The sequence below is a fragment of the Cnephaeus nilssonii genome (genome assembly GCF_951640355.1).
Source record: "Cnephaeus nilssonii genome assembly, chromosome: 12".
NCBI classification, from domain to species: Eukaryota; Metazoa; Chordata; class Mammalia; order Chiroptera; family Vespertilionidae; genus Cnephaeus; species Cnephaeus nilssonii.
In genome coordinates, this window is record NC_137083.1 from 43,471,890 (window position 1) to 43,489,474 (window position 17,585).

General features: G+C 41.8%; 1 protein-coding gene across 1 annotated transcript in view; it reads right to left on the reverse strand.

Moving 5' to 3' along the window:
* VPS41 (VPS41 subunit of HOPS complex) overlaps positions 1-17,585 on the reverse strand; it is a 141,502-nt gene that overhangs the window by 30,360 nt on the left and 93,557 nt on the right. Inside the window, exons 11-16 of the mRNA XM_079786062.1 lie at positions 13,029-13,126; positions 9,040-9,169; positions 7,446-7,561; positions 6,160-6,216; positions 2,032-2,093; positions 635-716 (exon numbers count right to left, since the gene is read on the reverse strand). Of these exons, the coding sequence (XP_079642188.1) occupies positions 635-716; positions 2,032-2,093; positions 6,160-6,216; positions 7,446-7,561; positions 9,040-9,169; positions 13,029-13,126 (545 nt within the window). The remainder of the gene's footprint in view (positions 1-634; positions 717-2,031; positions 2,094-6,159; positions 6,217-7,445; positions 7,562-9,039; positions 9,170-13,028; positions 13,127-17,585) is intronic.

Here is a 17,585-nt window from a genome sequence, read left to right on the forward strand (position 1 = left end):
ATGGTGGGTGTGACTTGTGGGCGTGGCTTGTGGATGTGTCGGGGGTATGGTCAATTTGCATATTTGTCTGTTATTAGATAGGATATGTACATTTTTTATACATATAATATATAAACTAACTTTTAAACTAATTTCTGAAAGTTTGATTTTTCTTCCTAGGTGAGATAATACTCACTTCCTAATAAAGAAGTGACTACTAGTGTCTTAATTTTATTTCCATCTCAATAAAGACATACCTTGTTTTATTGCACTTTGCTTTATAGCACTTCACAGACATTGCAATTTTTAAAATACAAATTGAAGGTTTGTAGCAATCCTGCATGGAGCAACTCAATTAAAACCATTTTTCCAACAGACTCAGATGATGATTGGCATTTTTTTTTAGCAATAAAGTATTTTTTAATTAAGGTATGTGTACTGTTTTTTTAGATATAATGCTATTTCACATTTAATAATCTACAGTACAGTGTAAACAACTTTTGTATGCACTGGGAAATAAATTCATGTGACTCGCTTTATTGAGATATTTGCTTTATTGCACTGGTCTGAAACCTAACCCACAATATCTCCGAGGCATACCTATATTAATATACTACATAAAAAAATTAAGAGTTAAAAATAAAGTTAGGCTTACCTTAAGCTGTCCAATTTCTTTAAATTTATAAACTTCATATTCCCAGAGTGCTGCATTTTTCCCAAGAATTTTCTGGCATTTGCTGGTAGCAAAAACATCCCAGAGAAAAAGAAAGTTTTAGTAAAAAGAAATAAACCGAGACAGAATAAGTAGACATTTCCCCTTGTGTTTTAAATTAATCTCTCATCTCAGAGTTTTGACAAAATTCTATCTCAAGTGGCACTGGTACTCACTTGTTTGTATATACAAGGTTGATGAAAATCATAAAAATACAAAATACTTATAAATAAAGATGAATACCTTTCAGAAGGTATTCATCTTTATTTACAATGAGGGGTTTTTCTCATGACTTTCCTGTTCTGAGTTTCCTATTGATCCAGATGAGCACTGCTGATCTGGGGACCTTTCTTGCCTTGAAGAAATGTCACCGTGCCCCGAAGTGCCAATTTAAACCTCTTCTTGAATGGCTTTAAATGATGGACTACACAATCAGACTTGAGAAAATTAGAATCCTGTCACAGTACCATATATAATCTGGAGAACTGTTCACGTATGAAGAAAACTTTACTCAATTTGCACATGAAAGAAACATATGTCCCTAAATCTCAGGGGAGGAAAAGGAGGCCTGAAGGCTATCTTCCGGTCAGCCTTGTACACGCAGTCCTGCAGAGGGCACCACACAGCTGCAGGCAAAGCCATTCACTGGCACACCCACACACCCACAGGTATGTTTTCTGCCTACCACAGACCCCGGCAGGCCAGGAGCCTGCAGTCTGATCATTTCCGTTTGATTGCCACCCTCTTGTTGAGAGACAATTCAGATTGAATTGCAAGCAGAGGCACTGACTATCTTTATATTCTACATGATTTTCTCAAGAATACTGGTTAAGTGAAGAGCCCTGAAAATTAGGTTTTTTTTCTGTCCAGTATAATAAAAGTAACATCTTCCTCCGAGGCCAAGGAAAGGCAAGCTTACTGCCCATTATAAAAGAATCAGACAACCTAAGTTCAGAGTCCCTCTCCTGTAACATAACCCACTGCCTGTGTAGGGTCACCTGGCCCTCTTTGTGCAGTGCTGTGGGATCTGGCACAAATGCTGGTGTTTGGCTACTACTATTGCTCAGGCACCCCTGAAACTAAAGGATAAAATCTCAGATTCTTCATGGTTTTTGACATCTTTATCGTTAATGAGATAAATATTTGTTTGGTAAAAATTAGATAGTAGGTGGTTAAATAATATATATATCAATCCATTCTGTGGTTAAAATCATGAATAGTCAAAAATTACCCACTAGAAAGATTAAATAAAAAACATCTGTCAACTGCAGAGAATGGCTTATTTTTACTGCTAACGTTGATGAATTCTATTTATATTAGCAAGTAAATGTCATTATTACCGTGCTGCTATGTCATACTCTCCTTTTTCCACCAGGTGGTTTATATATGCCAAGCCGATGTCCTAGAGAAAATTAAATGAAGGAATTTCATAATTAACTGGAACAACTGAAAAGCTGAGTCTATTTCTGAGGAGACCATGACATTAGGGCCCTATTAGCACTACTGACTGGAGCCTATTTATACATCTTAGTTTGCTTTATGTAATTATGCTCTTTTTTTCTTAAGCATATTTCTGTAATTATACTCATTCCCTTTCTAATCATCTTTAAATATACTTGTATTTTCACAAATTTTAGAATTTGCAATGAGCTTTCATCTGTAAAATGTGAGCTACCTGTCTATGTCAAGTCTGAAGAAATGTTGTAAGTAAAACAAAATGACAGGACACCATATTAAAGGGAAATATTAAAAGTAATGTTCAAGTGAAAATAAGCCCCCCAAAATATGTAATTCAAACCCTTGAGTTTACAGATGAGGAAACTGGGCCTGACTGGATTCAGAGTATTCATGTTTATTCCCTTATTCTACCTTGGTTCTGGGAGGATTTGGGGTGGCCTGTGGCAGTAGAGGCATGGGCGCTCTTGCTTGACCATCCCACGACTCTTCTTATGAAATATTATTTTCACCCAAAAGCATTTTCATGAGAAGCTTAAACTCAGCATATATAATGCAACTTGGATTTTACCGTATTTTCCGGCGTATAAGACGACTTTTTAACCCAGGAAAATCTTCCATGCGCCCAGTTGTCTTATACGCCAGAAAATACGGTAAGTTCTACTTTATGTACAAAGAAGTTTTTATGGACTTTCTCCCTTGATGACAAAATTGGCAGGAGCTCATTTCTCTCTCTGCCTGCCTCGTTATGAAATTATATTGTGTCAGGAGGAAAAGTCTATGCATAATCAATGCATAGGACATGCCCATTCTAAAAGTGAAGGGAACTACCCATAGTTCTTAGTTTATTATATTTTTACTTTAATGACTACTATGTAGAGAATCATATTTCAAATCTATAGAACTACAGAGTGAAGAAAGGGTGCCTACATTTAATTCTCTGAAAACAGACCACATCTCTCTATATAAAACACTAATATGCAAATAGACCAAATGGCAGAACAACCGAACAACCCAATAACCGGTCGCTATGACATGCGCTGACCACAGGGGGTGTGCGCGGAACATGGCAGGCATTGGCCGTGGTGGGATGGTGGAGCAGGTGAGGGGGGGCACCAGACCAAGGCGGGGCACCAGTCGCTGTCATCGGGGTGAGCCTCTGGTGGTTACTGAAAATTCTCTGCTCCCCCATGCCAAGGACCCACCCAGCGCTCACACCCGCTGCAGGCGCCTGGCAACTGTCCCAATTGCTGGGCGCCGTCATCGGGTACAAGCAGTGGCTGCTGGCCCCGATCGCCCCTGAGGGCTTCTTCAGGTCTCCCTGCTCCTGAGAGGCTATTGGGGCAGCCGCCGCCACTTGCACCCGCTGCTGGCGCCGGCCCCAATTGCTCTCTGCCGTCAGCAGGTGTGAGCGGGGCCAGCACCATCAGCAAGTGGGAGCGGGGCTGGCGGCAGACAGCGGACTGGGGACTGCGGCAGGAGGGGCAGGGTGGGGTGCAGAGGATGGGCCGAGACCCGCCCCTGTGCCCACCGCAGCCTCGTGGCCCACAGTTCCTTTCAAGGTGCACGAATTTGTGCACTGGGCCCCTAGTATAACAATATCAGTGGACAGTCTGTCCAGGTTCAAAGAAGAGAATGTCTCCTTTGCAGTGCCAATTTCTGTAACCTTTCTTCTCATGCCATGCCTCCTCCTCAAGTGGAGTTTACAGAGAAAGGCTGGAAACTTTTATGGCTACTTGGTTTCAGCACAAATTCCTTTTGCCTATATTTCTCCTACCTTAAACTTCTCTGTAAAACTTCACATAAAGGCCTAATTCTCAAAAATGTACAAGCAAAATAACTCAGGAACTAAGTTATCCTCTTTCTCTATATACCTTGAACTTGCCACTCATCCTCTTTCTCTATATACCTTGAACTTCAACCCAATTTTATCTCTTTTCCCTTAACATTAAGTGTCTCTCTTTCACAAAATATTTACCTTCACCACCAACATTCCCATGATGTCATAGCCCCCAACCACAATCTTCACTCTTTCCCACTTCAAAACTAGTCTACATTTAACTTTACTTCGTAATCTCCTAATCACTTTTCACTCCCTAGAACATGTTGAGAATAAATCAAACCTATATATAAAATTCACTAGTAACCTTCATATTACTAAACCAAATGTACAACTAACTAGCTGAGCTAGTCTTTACTTTTGACCTGCTAACCTCAACCACTTAAGCATTTAACTCTCTTTACCCTGAAATTCTCTCCTTTCTCAGCTCCCATGACACAACCTTCCTCTGGCTGTTCCAATTCTGTTTGTATACATAATCAATCCCTTCAATGTGAGTGTGCCCAATAGCTCCACTTGCAGTTCTCTGTTCTCTAATGCTAGACACTGGCCCTGTGTGGATTGGTCTCAACACATATAGTCACTTGTTTGCTGACGACTCTCTCGAATCTATTTCTGAGTCCAGATATCTTTTTTGAGCTCCACTATGTTCCATAGGAGGCAAAAACGCAATGTGTCTAAATCAAAATTCACCCCCAACACACACCTGATCCTACTACTCCTTGAACAGTCTCTTTCTCTCTCCCAGTTCTCCTCTCCTCTCTCCTACCCTCTCCCCTTCTTCTCTTTCTCTCATTTCTTCTTCATTTCTTCATCATCTTCTTCTCCTCCTCCTCCTCTCTCTCTGTCTTTCACTCTCTCTCTCTCCCCACCCTGCTCTTTCTCTTGCTCTCTCTCTCTCTGAATGTCATCACCATCCACCAGAGGCCCAAGCCCAAAGCCTGGGAGTCAGCCTAGATTTCTCGCTCTCACTTCCCTATGCACACAGAGCCGGTCACCAAACCCCAGAGCCTAGTTGACCATGTCTTCCATCTATCTTCACCACTCCATTCCTATCAACTCTGCAGGTCTCATCCCTTCCACCTCCACACCAAGAAGGGAATCATACCTCATTGATTCCCATCTCAGCTGGCCTCCTTCTGGCCCTCATCTCCATCAAAGAATCTTTCTAACAAGCAAATGTGACGAGGCACTGAAAGCTCAACCTGTCTTCTAGAGATTCCAAGACAGAGCCAAGCTCCTCATTCCACATGGCCCTTCAGAATCAGACTCTTCCTATGTATAAGCTCCTCACTGCTCCACGTAACCAAGCAGGCCAAGCAGTTTCACGACTCTGCACCATCACATGTATTATTGGAACACCTGCTGCTTCATTTCTAGATAATTGCTGCTTATTCTCCACAATTTTGAATAATAATAATAATGAAAAGATGCTCTAGTTCTTTCTCTGTTTAGTTCCTGAGTTATTTTGCTTGTACATTTTTGAGAATTAGGCCTTTATGTGAAGTTTTACAGAGAAGTTTAAGGTAGGAGAAATATAGGCAAAAGGAATTTGTGCTGAAACCAAGTAGCCATAAAAGTTTCCAGCCTTTCTCTGTAAACAAGAGTCCTGGGCTAGATGGTCTCTAGGGATGCTTCACACTCAGAGGATAAGATTTATTTTCTGCTTTCCTTCTGCACATTCACTGTCACAGTTAGCAAAGAAATAGGCTTTCAGTCACTATATTTTTCCAGAGTCCAAATGTAATAAAAATGTATTTGATGTCCTAGATTAGTCTCCATAACAAAATCAATTGAGTCTGTTATTATGGAAACACTGAAGCAATCCACTTTCATGAAACTACTCTTGATACATTTTGTGATAACGTGATTTTACCTATGACTTAAAGAAATCTCACCACACATAACTGGAAAGCTTTGTATTTAAAATGTATTTCATAAATCCAGTTTCCAAATTACCTAAAACTACCTCCTAGCAGGTGTTCAAGTCTCTTGTTTACAAGCAGAAACTGATTCAATAAAATGAAATATTTTGATCTTACAGGTTGGAGAATTAGTTTGAAAGAAATTCTCAAAAGGCAGGAAGAGTCAGTTCTTTTTAAATTACTTTCAGTTTCATTATAACTTATTGAAAGGTAAAGCTATATTTCAAATAATAAAATTACTCACTTACCAGAATCTTATGTCTTTTAATGTTCTTTTGGCTAATTTCAGCTGCCATCAAAGCTTCCTATATTTACATGAGCATGATAAAAGGCGGAGAAAAAAATGGGAGAAAGTGAGAAAGACAGGAGGTTATAAACACTATATTTATTATGTTTTAAGAGTTCTACACTACATAAATAAAGCCCCATTTTCCTGCAGCTTTTGCTTCTAGCGCAGGAATTGCTAATGTTATGGTTGAATGAACCTCACTGCATTCAAACTCAAACAAAAGCAGCCAACCAAAATGCAGACTCCTCTTATTTCCAGCTGAATTCATTTCCACATTAGGATATGAGAATTACTTTGCAGACAGACATCAAAATGTAACTACAGCTCCCAGGTTCAAACAAAAAAAGTCATCTGTCATTCTAAATCTGTATGAGTTATATTGACAAAGGGATACTTTTCCTTTGTGAAACATAAAAAGTAAACTATATGCATATGCTTAGGTATATCTACAAATAACATTTTGCAAAATCTCTGATTTAATTTTTATTCTGTAAAGTTTATAATTATTACTTTAACACAAATGTTTAAAACACAGAATTATTTCTTTAAGAAACTACTGGAGCTACAGCAATAAGGTATGAACTTAGTATCAATGCCTGAACTCTAAGTAGTTTATAAGTTAAAAACATTTTCCCCCAAATCCTTTCAGGGGGTTACAAACTTAAAGCAACACACTAGTATAAATAGATTATGTTTATTTGTTTTTAGCTGATTGGTATAAAAGCCCATCCAGAGAGTTTCTGTAACTAAACCTACACAAAAATGGCTTTCTGGTTACTGAGGTTAAAAAATGTTTTCTGTTCTTATCCTTTAAAATTAATCTGAACTCAACAAAGAGGGTAGTTCAACCATCCTAAGTGAGCATTAATTTGACAGCTTTACTGTTATATATGAAATAAGCATCAAAGGAATGATTCCACGAAAATATTCAAAAAGACAATTTTAAAATACTAGCTCTATTTTATTCCTCTTGAATAAGCACAAAATAAACACTTCAACAGGCTGGATGGAATCCTTCCCTCCCTCCACTACCAACTCCTCTTCCAGTGAACAGTAAAGCTAGTTAACCTCCTTGTGATCTTTTCCCCCAAACATTTCTAAAAAGGAATATTGGAAAGTTATTAGCCTCCAACATATTTTCTAGCGTAGGGCAATCTAATTCACCTACATGAAAGATTTATCACAAAAACCTTTTATCCTCTATGCTATGTGTCAATACTTTCAAGAAAGTAAAATCAAAACTACTTCATATTTCTTCTTTTCGAGGAGCCAGTCAATGTGGTCATCTTGGTCTCGTTCCTTCGCTACCACGACATCTCTTGGACTCACGATGTAAAAGAGTGATTCCCCTTCAGAATACTCTATGGGTGAGAGAAGAGAGGGACATCTGGGCAACTCAACAGCAGAAACCTGGGCAGTGGTTTTAGGGGACTTGGTTAGGCAACCCAACTTAGTAAGCGTGAACAGAAAACTCGACACCTTTGGAACAAGTGCGTTTGGTTCTGTTTGAAGGTAGGGGTGGGACAAGGTAGAGAATGATAGAATATATCCCAGTGCTTTAAAAAGTATTCAATTGTAAAATTATTTGGAAGAAAAAAAGAAAGGGAAGGAGAAAGGAAGGAAGGAAGGTAAGGAGGGGAGAAATACCAAAAATCTTTTTAAAAATAAGGTGAGTCTAAAATTCTGTGTTTAATATAGTCTGACTTCAGATGAAAGGTAATGTTCAAAATTCTCCGTGTCTACTGCATATCAGAATTCATGTACTGTATATAAACTTTATTAATGGCCATTTACAGCACTGTCCTATTTTTATAGAACAACCACACCCCACAGTCTGCGATAAATGTTTCCTCCTCATCAAGGTCAAGGCCATCTAAAGCATAAGTGACAGATGCCCCGAGCCCTGGGGATATAATCTGTCATTTCAGCATGTTGTGCACAATGCCAATGGTGAGGGTTTCCTGCAGAATTCAATTATAAAACTTGTTCTGAAGGGGTTCTAAGTGTGCAGCAGAGTTTGCTCTGAGCAAAATACCTAGATTGGACACTCGCAGCTGTGAGTCACGTTCGCTTTTTGCCAAGTCCAGAATATTCTTCTCACATTTCTCAGATGACCAGGGGATTCATGTAAGAAAACTCAAACATGTATAGAATATTTCTTCATTTGCTTTGGTTAAAATGAGAACTAAAAATATCACACAAAAATGTCAATTGTTTTTAAAGCAGAATTTCTTGAAAGCCTAAGCTGTTCTACTTTCATCAATGTGTTTTTGAAGGATGTGATAATACCCAAACACAGATGCCACCGGTATGACTAACCAGCAATGTCTTTCCCTTTATTTGTGAGCAGTGACTAAGTATGCCCATTCATCCACTCAACAAACATTCAGTGAATCCCTAGTATGTGCCGGGCACTCTGCTAGGCTCTGAATATTTGGTGACAGACAGAAAGGTAACCCCTCTGCCATCCCAGAGCACACTGTCTAGGGACATAAAGTTGAGAGTAATTAGAACATGCTGCTTGACATCAATGTAGGGTAGGTGTCACTTTAAATAGTTTGGGCACTAGATCAACTATAAAAACAAAGAGCCCAGAGCCTACTCACCTCCATCCTGGCCCCATCTTTTCTCCTCCCTTCTGCTGTGGGAGTTCAAGCGAGTTCTATAGTATCTCTCAGCCTCGATGCCCACATTTGCAACCTAAGATGCCTGCCCAGATATTCTCTAAGATCCTTTCAGCACCTCAATTTAAATCCCTGTTGTGCTACTCGAGTGGAAGGGGGCGGGGAGGGGTATAAATGCAAGCAATACGATGAGCCAGCTCCTCGATCTTTCTCACCTAAGTGATAATCCCGACATTCGTTTTCCTGGAAGCCTCTCACTGTCAGAGCATCGGAAGAGATCTCTTCACAGGCCTCGGAGAGCGGCTGGATAATATCCAACCTGGGCCGGGCACAGTATTCTCTTTCCTAAGGGCAAAAAAGAGAATGGAAAAAGCTCATTTTAATGACATCTCTACAAATTACACAAATTAAATTTAGCTAGCCATAATTAAATGCCTTGGTTTTATCATTTCAGCAGATCTAAGCCCTTCTAACCACCTGACACAGATAGCCTCAGAACTGTGTTTTACTTTCCGACCTTTACATGGGATAAACAGGACAGGTACTACTGTGCCATGTCAGCAGCCCACGACTGCAGCCCACTCAACGCCCAGCGACCACAGCCTTAGACCACTTCATTACACCTCTTCGTCATAAATGTGAGCAGAGTACAAATAATATTACCAACTGCTCCATTATCCAAATCGCTGCCACTACAGGTGAACTTACTGGTAATGCTGAAAATAAAAAGTCAGAGATTGAGAGTTATGTCTAAAGCAGAACTGGCTGAGATGACGGCAATGTTCCCTATCCGCTCTGTCCCGTGTGACAGACGTGATCACTGGTGCCTACTGAACACCTGAAAGAGGACTTTAGTGATGGAGAAACTGAGTTTTAAATATATTTAGTTTTAATTAATTTAAATTTAGTCCTAACTTAATTTAAATTTAAATATATGATTAGTGACATGTAGTTTTGGACAGTGCAGTTCTAGATCAAGACAGAAGGGGAAAAGGTGATTTACTGCGCACCTCTGACAGCTCCACTAACCTACTGTGATTATACTAGTACAAAGACTATTCTCATGGAGTTCTTAAATTACCCCTTAGTAAGTAATATTGTTCCTAATTTTACAGATAAAGAAACTGAGGATCAAAAGATTTACTAAGATAAAAATTATGTAAGTAAGTGATAAAACTGGGTTTGTAAAAAAACTGGGACTTATGGTAAACCTTGGATTTCAAACCAAGTTTGTTTTACTTTGAAGTTCATGATTTGGGGCATTCAGCACACGAATACAACAGACACGTGACCACTATCCGAAGCAACAAGGCCTGCCGCAGCGTGACACAATGAAACAGAAGGAGAGACGTCCAGGGCTACCACCAGCTCTCAGGTTCCCGAGGTAAACAGCTTCGAGGATTCCTTTGATCAATTCTGTTAGGTTAACTGAAAAGCAATTACATTAGCTATGCCCCTCATACACTGAAAACATTCCAAAAATAAACTAGCAACTATAAAAGATCAATCAGTAGAGAAAAATAACAACAGTGAATACAGAGCATAATTTATCAGATCTGTGGCTAAATGAGAATTATCTCAATTTTGAAACAAAAAAATGAAGGAAAAGCTGAAAGATGTGAATATTTAAAAAAAATTAACTGCTGTAACAAAGTAAAAAATAGCAAAATAAAAAATATATATTTGAACCAAATAATAGTAAAAGAAAACTGCCTTGCTAGACCATATAAAGAGCTCCTTTATACCAGTATGTGTAAGAAAACCACGAACAATGTGATTCATCGCCTTGTTTGAGAACCATTGTTCACTGGCCAAACAAACTCTGCTTATCTGTGAACTTCCTAGAAGCAGGAATTTGGTCCTGAGTTTATTGTAAAGGATTTTAACCCCCAATGCTTACCACAATTCTTACCACAAATGTCCTTTATTATTGAACGAAAGAAAAATAAAATATTAAGGGAATAGCTTAATCAATTAGGGTATATCAACCAGATAAAATAGTACACAACCACTATCCTATATAATGAAAGGGAAATATGCAAATTGACCCGAACGGCAGAATGAGTGGGAATGACCAGTCGCTATGACACGCACTAACCACCAGGGGGCAGACACTCAATGTAGGAGCTGCGCCCTGATGGTCAGTGCACTTCCACAGGGGAATGCGCTGCTCAGCCAGAAGCCGGCTCATGGCTGCCCAGTGCAGCGGCGGTGGTGGTAGCCTCTCCCGCCTCTGCGGCAGCACTAAGGATGTTCGACTAATGGCTTAGGCCTGCTCCCCGCCTGCCAGAGGGCTCCTGGGCTGCCAGAGGGCTCCTCGCCTGCCAGAGGGCTCCTGGGCTACCAGAGGGCTCCCTAAGCCATCAGTCGGACATCCTCCAAGGGGCCTGGACTGCGAGAGGGCGCAGGTCAGGCTAAGGGACCCCCCCACCCCCCGAGTGCATAAATTTTCGTGCACCGGGCCTCTAGTAAGAGATAATGATGGGAGACTCCATGGCCACACAGAGAGAGAATGGAATAAGGACCCGAAAAATATGGCAATAAGGAATAGCGTGTAACTCTGACTGCAACTGTGTGGGAAAAAATGCACATAGGTAAAAAGAAAGCTATGTTGGGGGATACTATATTGAGTGATATAAAAACGAATTTTAATGCTGTAGTTAAGCGATCTTTTTGATACGAAATAAAAGGTGGTCGGGGGGGATTATTGGTCCTAAGTTGCTTCTTTATTCCTTTTGTCTTAATTTTATCAGTTTATTCTTTGTGTAAGGATTTAAGGTGTACTTTGGCGTTATATAAAATGAATATAATGACACACATTTTTAAGTTATCTGCAAGACCCTCACTTCTTTCTCTGAAAAAATTTCATTTTGTAATTTGCTCTATATGGTTGGCCTTTCTTGGTTTTTACTCCTTTCCAATACTCTCTTTTATTAACAAAGGTTTCCTCTCTTTCTTTTTTTGGCCACTTGTTTATTAGGCTTTCCCTTTTTCACTTTACTACTTCTTTCCTTATATCTTTCAATCACATTCTCAATCCTCCCCACATTCCTCATCAAAAAGTACCATATTTACTCCCTCAGAAGCCACCGCTTTTATTTAAAAAGAATAATAATAAACTGATGTCCTGCAACAGAGCTAGAAGCCAGCCCTATTGATTTTAGCAGGTTTGAGTGTTCACTTAAGTCTACAACTTCCCATTGCCTAGCAACATGGGTACCCAGAGCTTCAGGTTACTATAGCGATGGCTTCCTGATGCAAGTGCTAGCTCAGAGAAACGCTTGAGAGCAGCTACCACTTCAAAACTGGGGCTCCCAGGGTTTTTCTCCCCACTTTATTCCTTGGCATTTGAAAAGGGGAAAAAGAACGGAGAGGATACAGAAAAGAAGAGCCTACTTACTGTAAAGGACTAGATAATCAATTGCTATTTCTTTTATATACAGGATCAAAACAAAATCCTTTATAACAAGCTTTCCTTGTTTATGCCTTGAAGCCACCCCTACCCCCTTCCTGACAGGACCCCTGGACTCTGACATAAAGACAAGCTGGGAATGGGGCCGACCTGGGCTTCAAAGAGAGGCTGAGTGTGCATGCCCCTCCCTCCCCAGGAACATGCAAAGGGCTTCATTCCAAAGTCATGTATCCCAAAATCTAGATTCTCTGCGGCTTCTTATTCAGCCATACATTTCATACCATCGCTTGCACTGATAGCTGAGACTTAGCAACAGTCTGCTTCAAAGCCAGAGTCAAGCTACTCAGAACCACTAGGCCACTGGGAAGTAAACAAATATGTCTGGACCACAAGAAATAATGAACTGCCCTTTCCGTAATTCCCTCTGACCACAGGGGCCCTGTTGTTGCAGCAGATCAACGTCACTGCTGTCATTTCTGGTAATGCACAGTGTCAGCTTAGTTTCTTCGCCTTTCAGAAAGAGGAGTCCTTCATTCCTTTCGACTAAAATACCGAGAGAGATGGGGAAAAAGGACTCCCCTTTGCTCCGCGGAAGGAACAAAGGCAGGCAATGAGTGGAGCTTCTGAAAGGCAGAGATGTTAGGTCTACAGGGCAATCTCTGCCGACCTTATTTTATAGGTCAGGAAGTTCTGCTCAGACTATAGCAGGGCCCTTTCATGGACAACCTGATCTAGGTACACTGCTGAAAATGAACCCACTCTTCCCGTTGTATTTGAAGTGAAATAAATTACCGTTTTTTCTGAAACCTCCTTCACGTAGGAAAGCACAACAAGCTGATCACAGAGAGGTGCGAGACCACTGATGTAGAATTCGGTTTCAAACTGGGACACTGCAAACAAAAGGGATAAAAGATTCATCATTAAGCAGCACATAAAGGAAAGGACGCATCGGCTCTGAATTCCGGACGCACTCATTTTAGAAATCTAACACAAAGGGGCACAGACATACCTTCCTGCCAGCAGTCAGTACCAGAAGAGGATAGCTGAAAACCTCACTTGAAAATTTCTATCACAAACAAAAAGCAAACCTGATAATAACAGCAGCATGAATGGTCAAATGTGACACTGTGCCCACCTACTTTAAAAATGACGGTTAAATCCCATGAAAACCCAATGTAAACTACTAATAACAATAATTATTTCTTAAAAATGCCTGAGTTTTTCACAGTTAGGGCGTTACAGGTGTATAACGGTCACAAGGAAAGCTATTTGTAATTGGGAAACTATAATTCTTTTTTTTAAACATTTAATAGACATTTTATTTAAAGATTTAAAAGGAGGAAAGGGTGTGTAAATATAAATTACATGATAAAACTATTGTTTACGTGAAACGAAGGTCAGAGGAAATAAATTTCATTCTCCTTTTTAAAGACAGTCTTTAAAATTAAGAGTTATCACATCACTATAAGAAATAAATGGTGAAGGGATTAAGAAGTACAGATTGGTAGTTACAATACAGTCAAGGGGATGTAAAAGTACAGCATAGGGAATAGAGTCAATAATATTGCAATAAATATGTATGGTGCCAGGAGGATCACTTTGTAAAGTACAGTATATGGCAGTCTAACCACTATGCTGCATACCTGAAACTAATACAAAATAATATGAAATGTCAACTGTAATTGAAAATAAAATTTAAAAAGTAAAACAAAATTTAAAGAAGTATATGGATTTAATTACAATAGACCTCAAAGATCTTATGGAAAACACGGTGGTACAAGTACAAATATTTGCTAAGGTATGAGTCTAATGACTAGCAGCTGTAAAATCTATCCTATATAATAAAAGGCTAATATGCAAATTGTCCACTCGACTAGGAGTTCAACCAGAGGGCAGGGCCGGCCAGCCAACTGCCCGTGGCCCCTCCCCCTGGCCAGCCCCACCCCAGATTGCTCCCCCCCCCGCACCCTGATCTGGGGCGGGGGCTGGCCAGCCAACCTCTTGCGTCCCCTCCCTCCCAGTCAGCCCGGCCCGATCGGCCCCAATCAGGGTGGGCCGGCCGGACCCCACCCGTGCACCGGGCCTCTAGTATATATAAAACCCTAATATGCAAATAGACAGAACGGCAGAACGACTGAACAACCGGTCACAATGACGTGCGCTGACCACCGGGGGTGCGTGCAGAACATGTCGGGTGCCGGCAGCAGGCGGCAGAGCACGGAACATGGCGGGCGCCAGCCGCAGCAGGATGGTGGAACAGGTGAGCAAGGGTGCCAGACCAAGGCGGGGTGCCAGTAGCTGTCATCGGGGCGAGCCTCTGGTGGTTACTGAAAATTCTTTGCTCCCACGCACCGTGGTCCCGCCCAGCGCTTACACCTGCTGCTAGCATCGGTCCTGCTCGCACCCACTGCCGGCTCTGGAGCCACCACTAGCACCACTGCCGGCGCCCGGTGCTGGCCCCCATCACTCGGCACTGTCAGCGTATGAGCAGCAGCTGCCGGCCCCGATCACCCCTCAGGCTTCTCCACCTCCCCCTGCTCCTGAGGGGTAATCGGGGCAGCAGCTGCCACTCACACCCGCTGATGGCTCCGGCCCCACTCACACCTGCTGCTGGCGCTGGCCCCAATCACTCTGCACTGTCAGCGGGTGCAAGCGGGGTTGACGCCGTCAGTGTGTGGGAGCGGGAGCGGCAGGAGCAGGGCTGCTGGCAGACAGGGGGCCCGGGGCCACGGTGGGAAGGGCCGGGAGGGGGCACGGAAGATGGGCCGAGACCAGCCCCTGGTCCCACTGCAGCCTCGCAGCCCACAGTTCCTTTCAAGGTACACGAATTTGTGCACTGGGCCCCTAGGATTTATAATAAATGACTTGTTTTAAGCAACTAGATTTTGGGGTGATCTGTTACACAGTAGATCTAAGTGGTACAGTGGTGGTGCTGGCAAAGACTCAGTAATTATACACTGCAAATTCATTTACAGATTCGTTTGGGAATAAACTCTCATTTGGTAGTTACAAAATAGTCATTTTGTACATTTCTACAAATTTCTTGATTCAGATCTTCTCCACAGTTCTGTAGTATTAGCTTCTGACTGAGTTAACTTCTATGATAAAATTACAGTAAACCCTCGATTTTGCAGGTCTCAATTTAACAGACTTCAGATTTAATGGACAAAATTTCCAGTCCATATGTTACATGTGAAAATTAACATTCTGTTAATTTTAAAATGCTTTTAACCGAAATCTGCTTATAATTAAGTTTATTTGTTATTAATTCACTGTTATTTTAAACAAATTTTAGCGAATAGGCCATATGTTGGAAAAAACACTTTAGTTAAATAAGTATTTACATATCTACAACTATAGTCTACATATTTAAATCCAAGAATCACCACTTGTAACCATGTTAGCTAATGATTATCATGTGATCACACCATATCAAGAGAGGTAACTGGTTCTGTTGTTAAGTGGCATGACTTTTTGTAGTAGTTTTAAGACTTTCCAGCCGAAGTGTGCTAAGCCATGACCCAGCCGTGTGCATTTGTTTATTTGCAGTGACTGGTGAATTCAGGCATTTACTAGACCTATTCAGTATAAATTTAAAATTACGGTAATACATATAGAAAACTTTTCTGTGAAATTAAATTTTTCATAAATACCTAATTTTAATTAGACAAACATATTTACACTAGAGGCCCAGTGCACAAAATTTGTGCATGGGGGGGGCGTTGTTCCTCAGCCCAGCCTGCACCCTCTCCAATCTGGGACCCCTCAAAGGATGTCCTACTGCTGGTTTACAGAGATCGGGCCTAAACATGCAGTCAGACATCCCTCTCACAATCCAGGACTGCTGGATCCCAACCGCTTGCCTGCCTGCCTGCCTGATTGCCCCTAACCGCTTCTGCCTGCCAGCCTGATCACCCCCTAACCACTCCCCTGCCAGCCTGATCTATGCCTAACTGCTCCCCTGCCAGCCCGATTGCCCCTAACTGGCCTCCCCTGCCAGCCTGGTCACCCCTAACGGCCCTCCCTGCCAGTCTGGTCACCCCTAACTGTCCTCCCCTGCAGGCCTGGTTGCGCCCAACTGCCCTCCCCTGCAGGCCTGGTCCCTTCCAACTTCCCTCCCCTGCAGGCCTGGTTGCCCCTAACTGCCCTCCCCTGTCGGCCTGGTCACCCCAACTGCCCTCTCCTGCAGGCCTGGTCCCCCCCAACTGCCCTCCCCTGCAGGCCTGGTTGCCCCTAACTGCACTCCTCCTGGTCTGGTCACCCCCAACTATCCTCCCCTGCAGGCCTGGTTCCCCCAACTGCCCTCCCCTGCTGGCCTGATCGCCCACAACTGCCCTCCTCTGCCGGCCATCTTGTGGTGGCCATCTTGTGTCCACATGGGGGCAGCCATCTTTGACCAAATGGGGGCGGCCATCTTGTGTGTTGGAGTGATGGTCAATTTGCAATATCACCTCTTTATTAGATGGGATAAGTAAAAATCAGTAACTAATTTGTCAATATTTTAACATAGGCATTCAGAAAAACCATTTCATTATATGACGAAATTTAGGCTTTAATAGGCAATGCCTTGCCCAAATTAGTCTGTTATATGGAGGTTTAACTGTATCCTCTTTTCTAACCTGGGGAAGTCAGCATAGCATAATGTAAATTATATTAAATGTAGAATCAGGAAATTTGAATTTTAACTTCAACTAAATTGAACTTGGATAAGTCATCTTAATTTCTGTGGTTATAACTTTTATTAGAATACTAGAGGTCCGTTGCACAAATTCATGCATGGGTGAGGTGCCTCGGACTGGCTGGCAATCAAAGCCGATTGCGGGGGCCGCTGGCCAGGAGGAGGGACCGTGGGAGGTTGTCCGGCCGTAGGAGGTTGGCTGTGGAAGCGCACAGACCATCAGGGGGCAGCTCTTGCATTGAGCATCTGCCCCTGGTGGTCAGTGTGCATCACAGCAATCGGTCGACTGGTCAGTCGGTCGCTTAGGCTTTTATGTATATAGATAAATAAAATACTGGCTTGGTGGTGATGGACTCCTTTAGCTTTTCCTTATCTGTGAAACTCTTTATCTGACCTTCAATTCTAAATAATAACTTTGCTGGGTAGAGTAATCATAGTTGTAGGTCCTTGCTTTTCATCACTTTGGTCAATGTGCTTTCTTCTTTAATTCTCTAGTTGTAAGACTTCCATTCAGCCAGATTTCAGGCAGTTCTGAATAATAGTTGTTCTGTGATTTAGTTATAATTTTGATGTGGTTGTGGGAGGATGTGAGTACTGCATTTACCTATGCCGCCATCTTGACCAGAATCTTTTTTGTTTATAATTTATTCACTTCATGTAGTCTCTGCCTA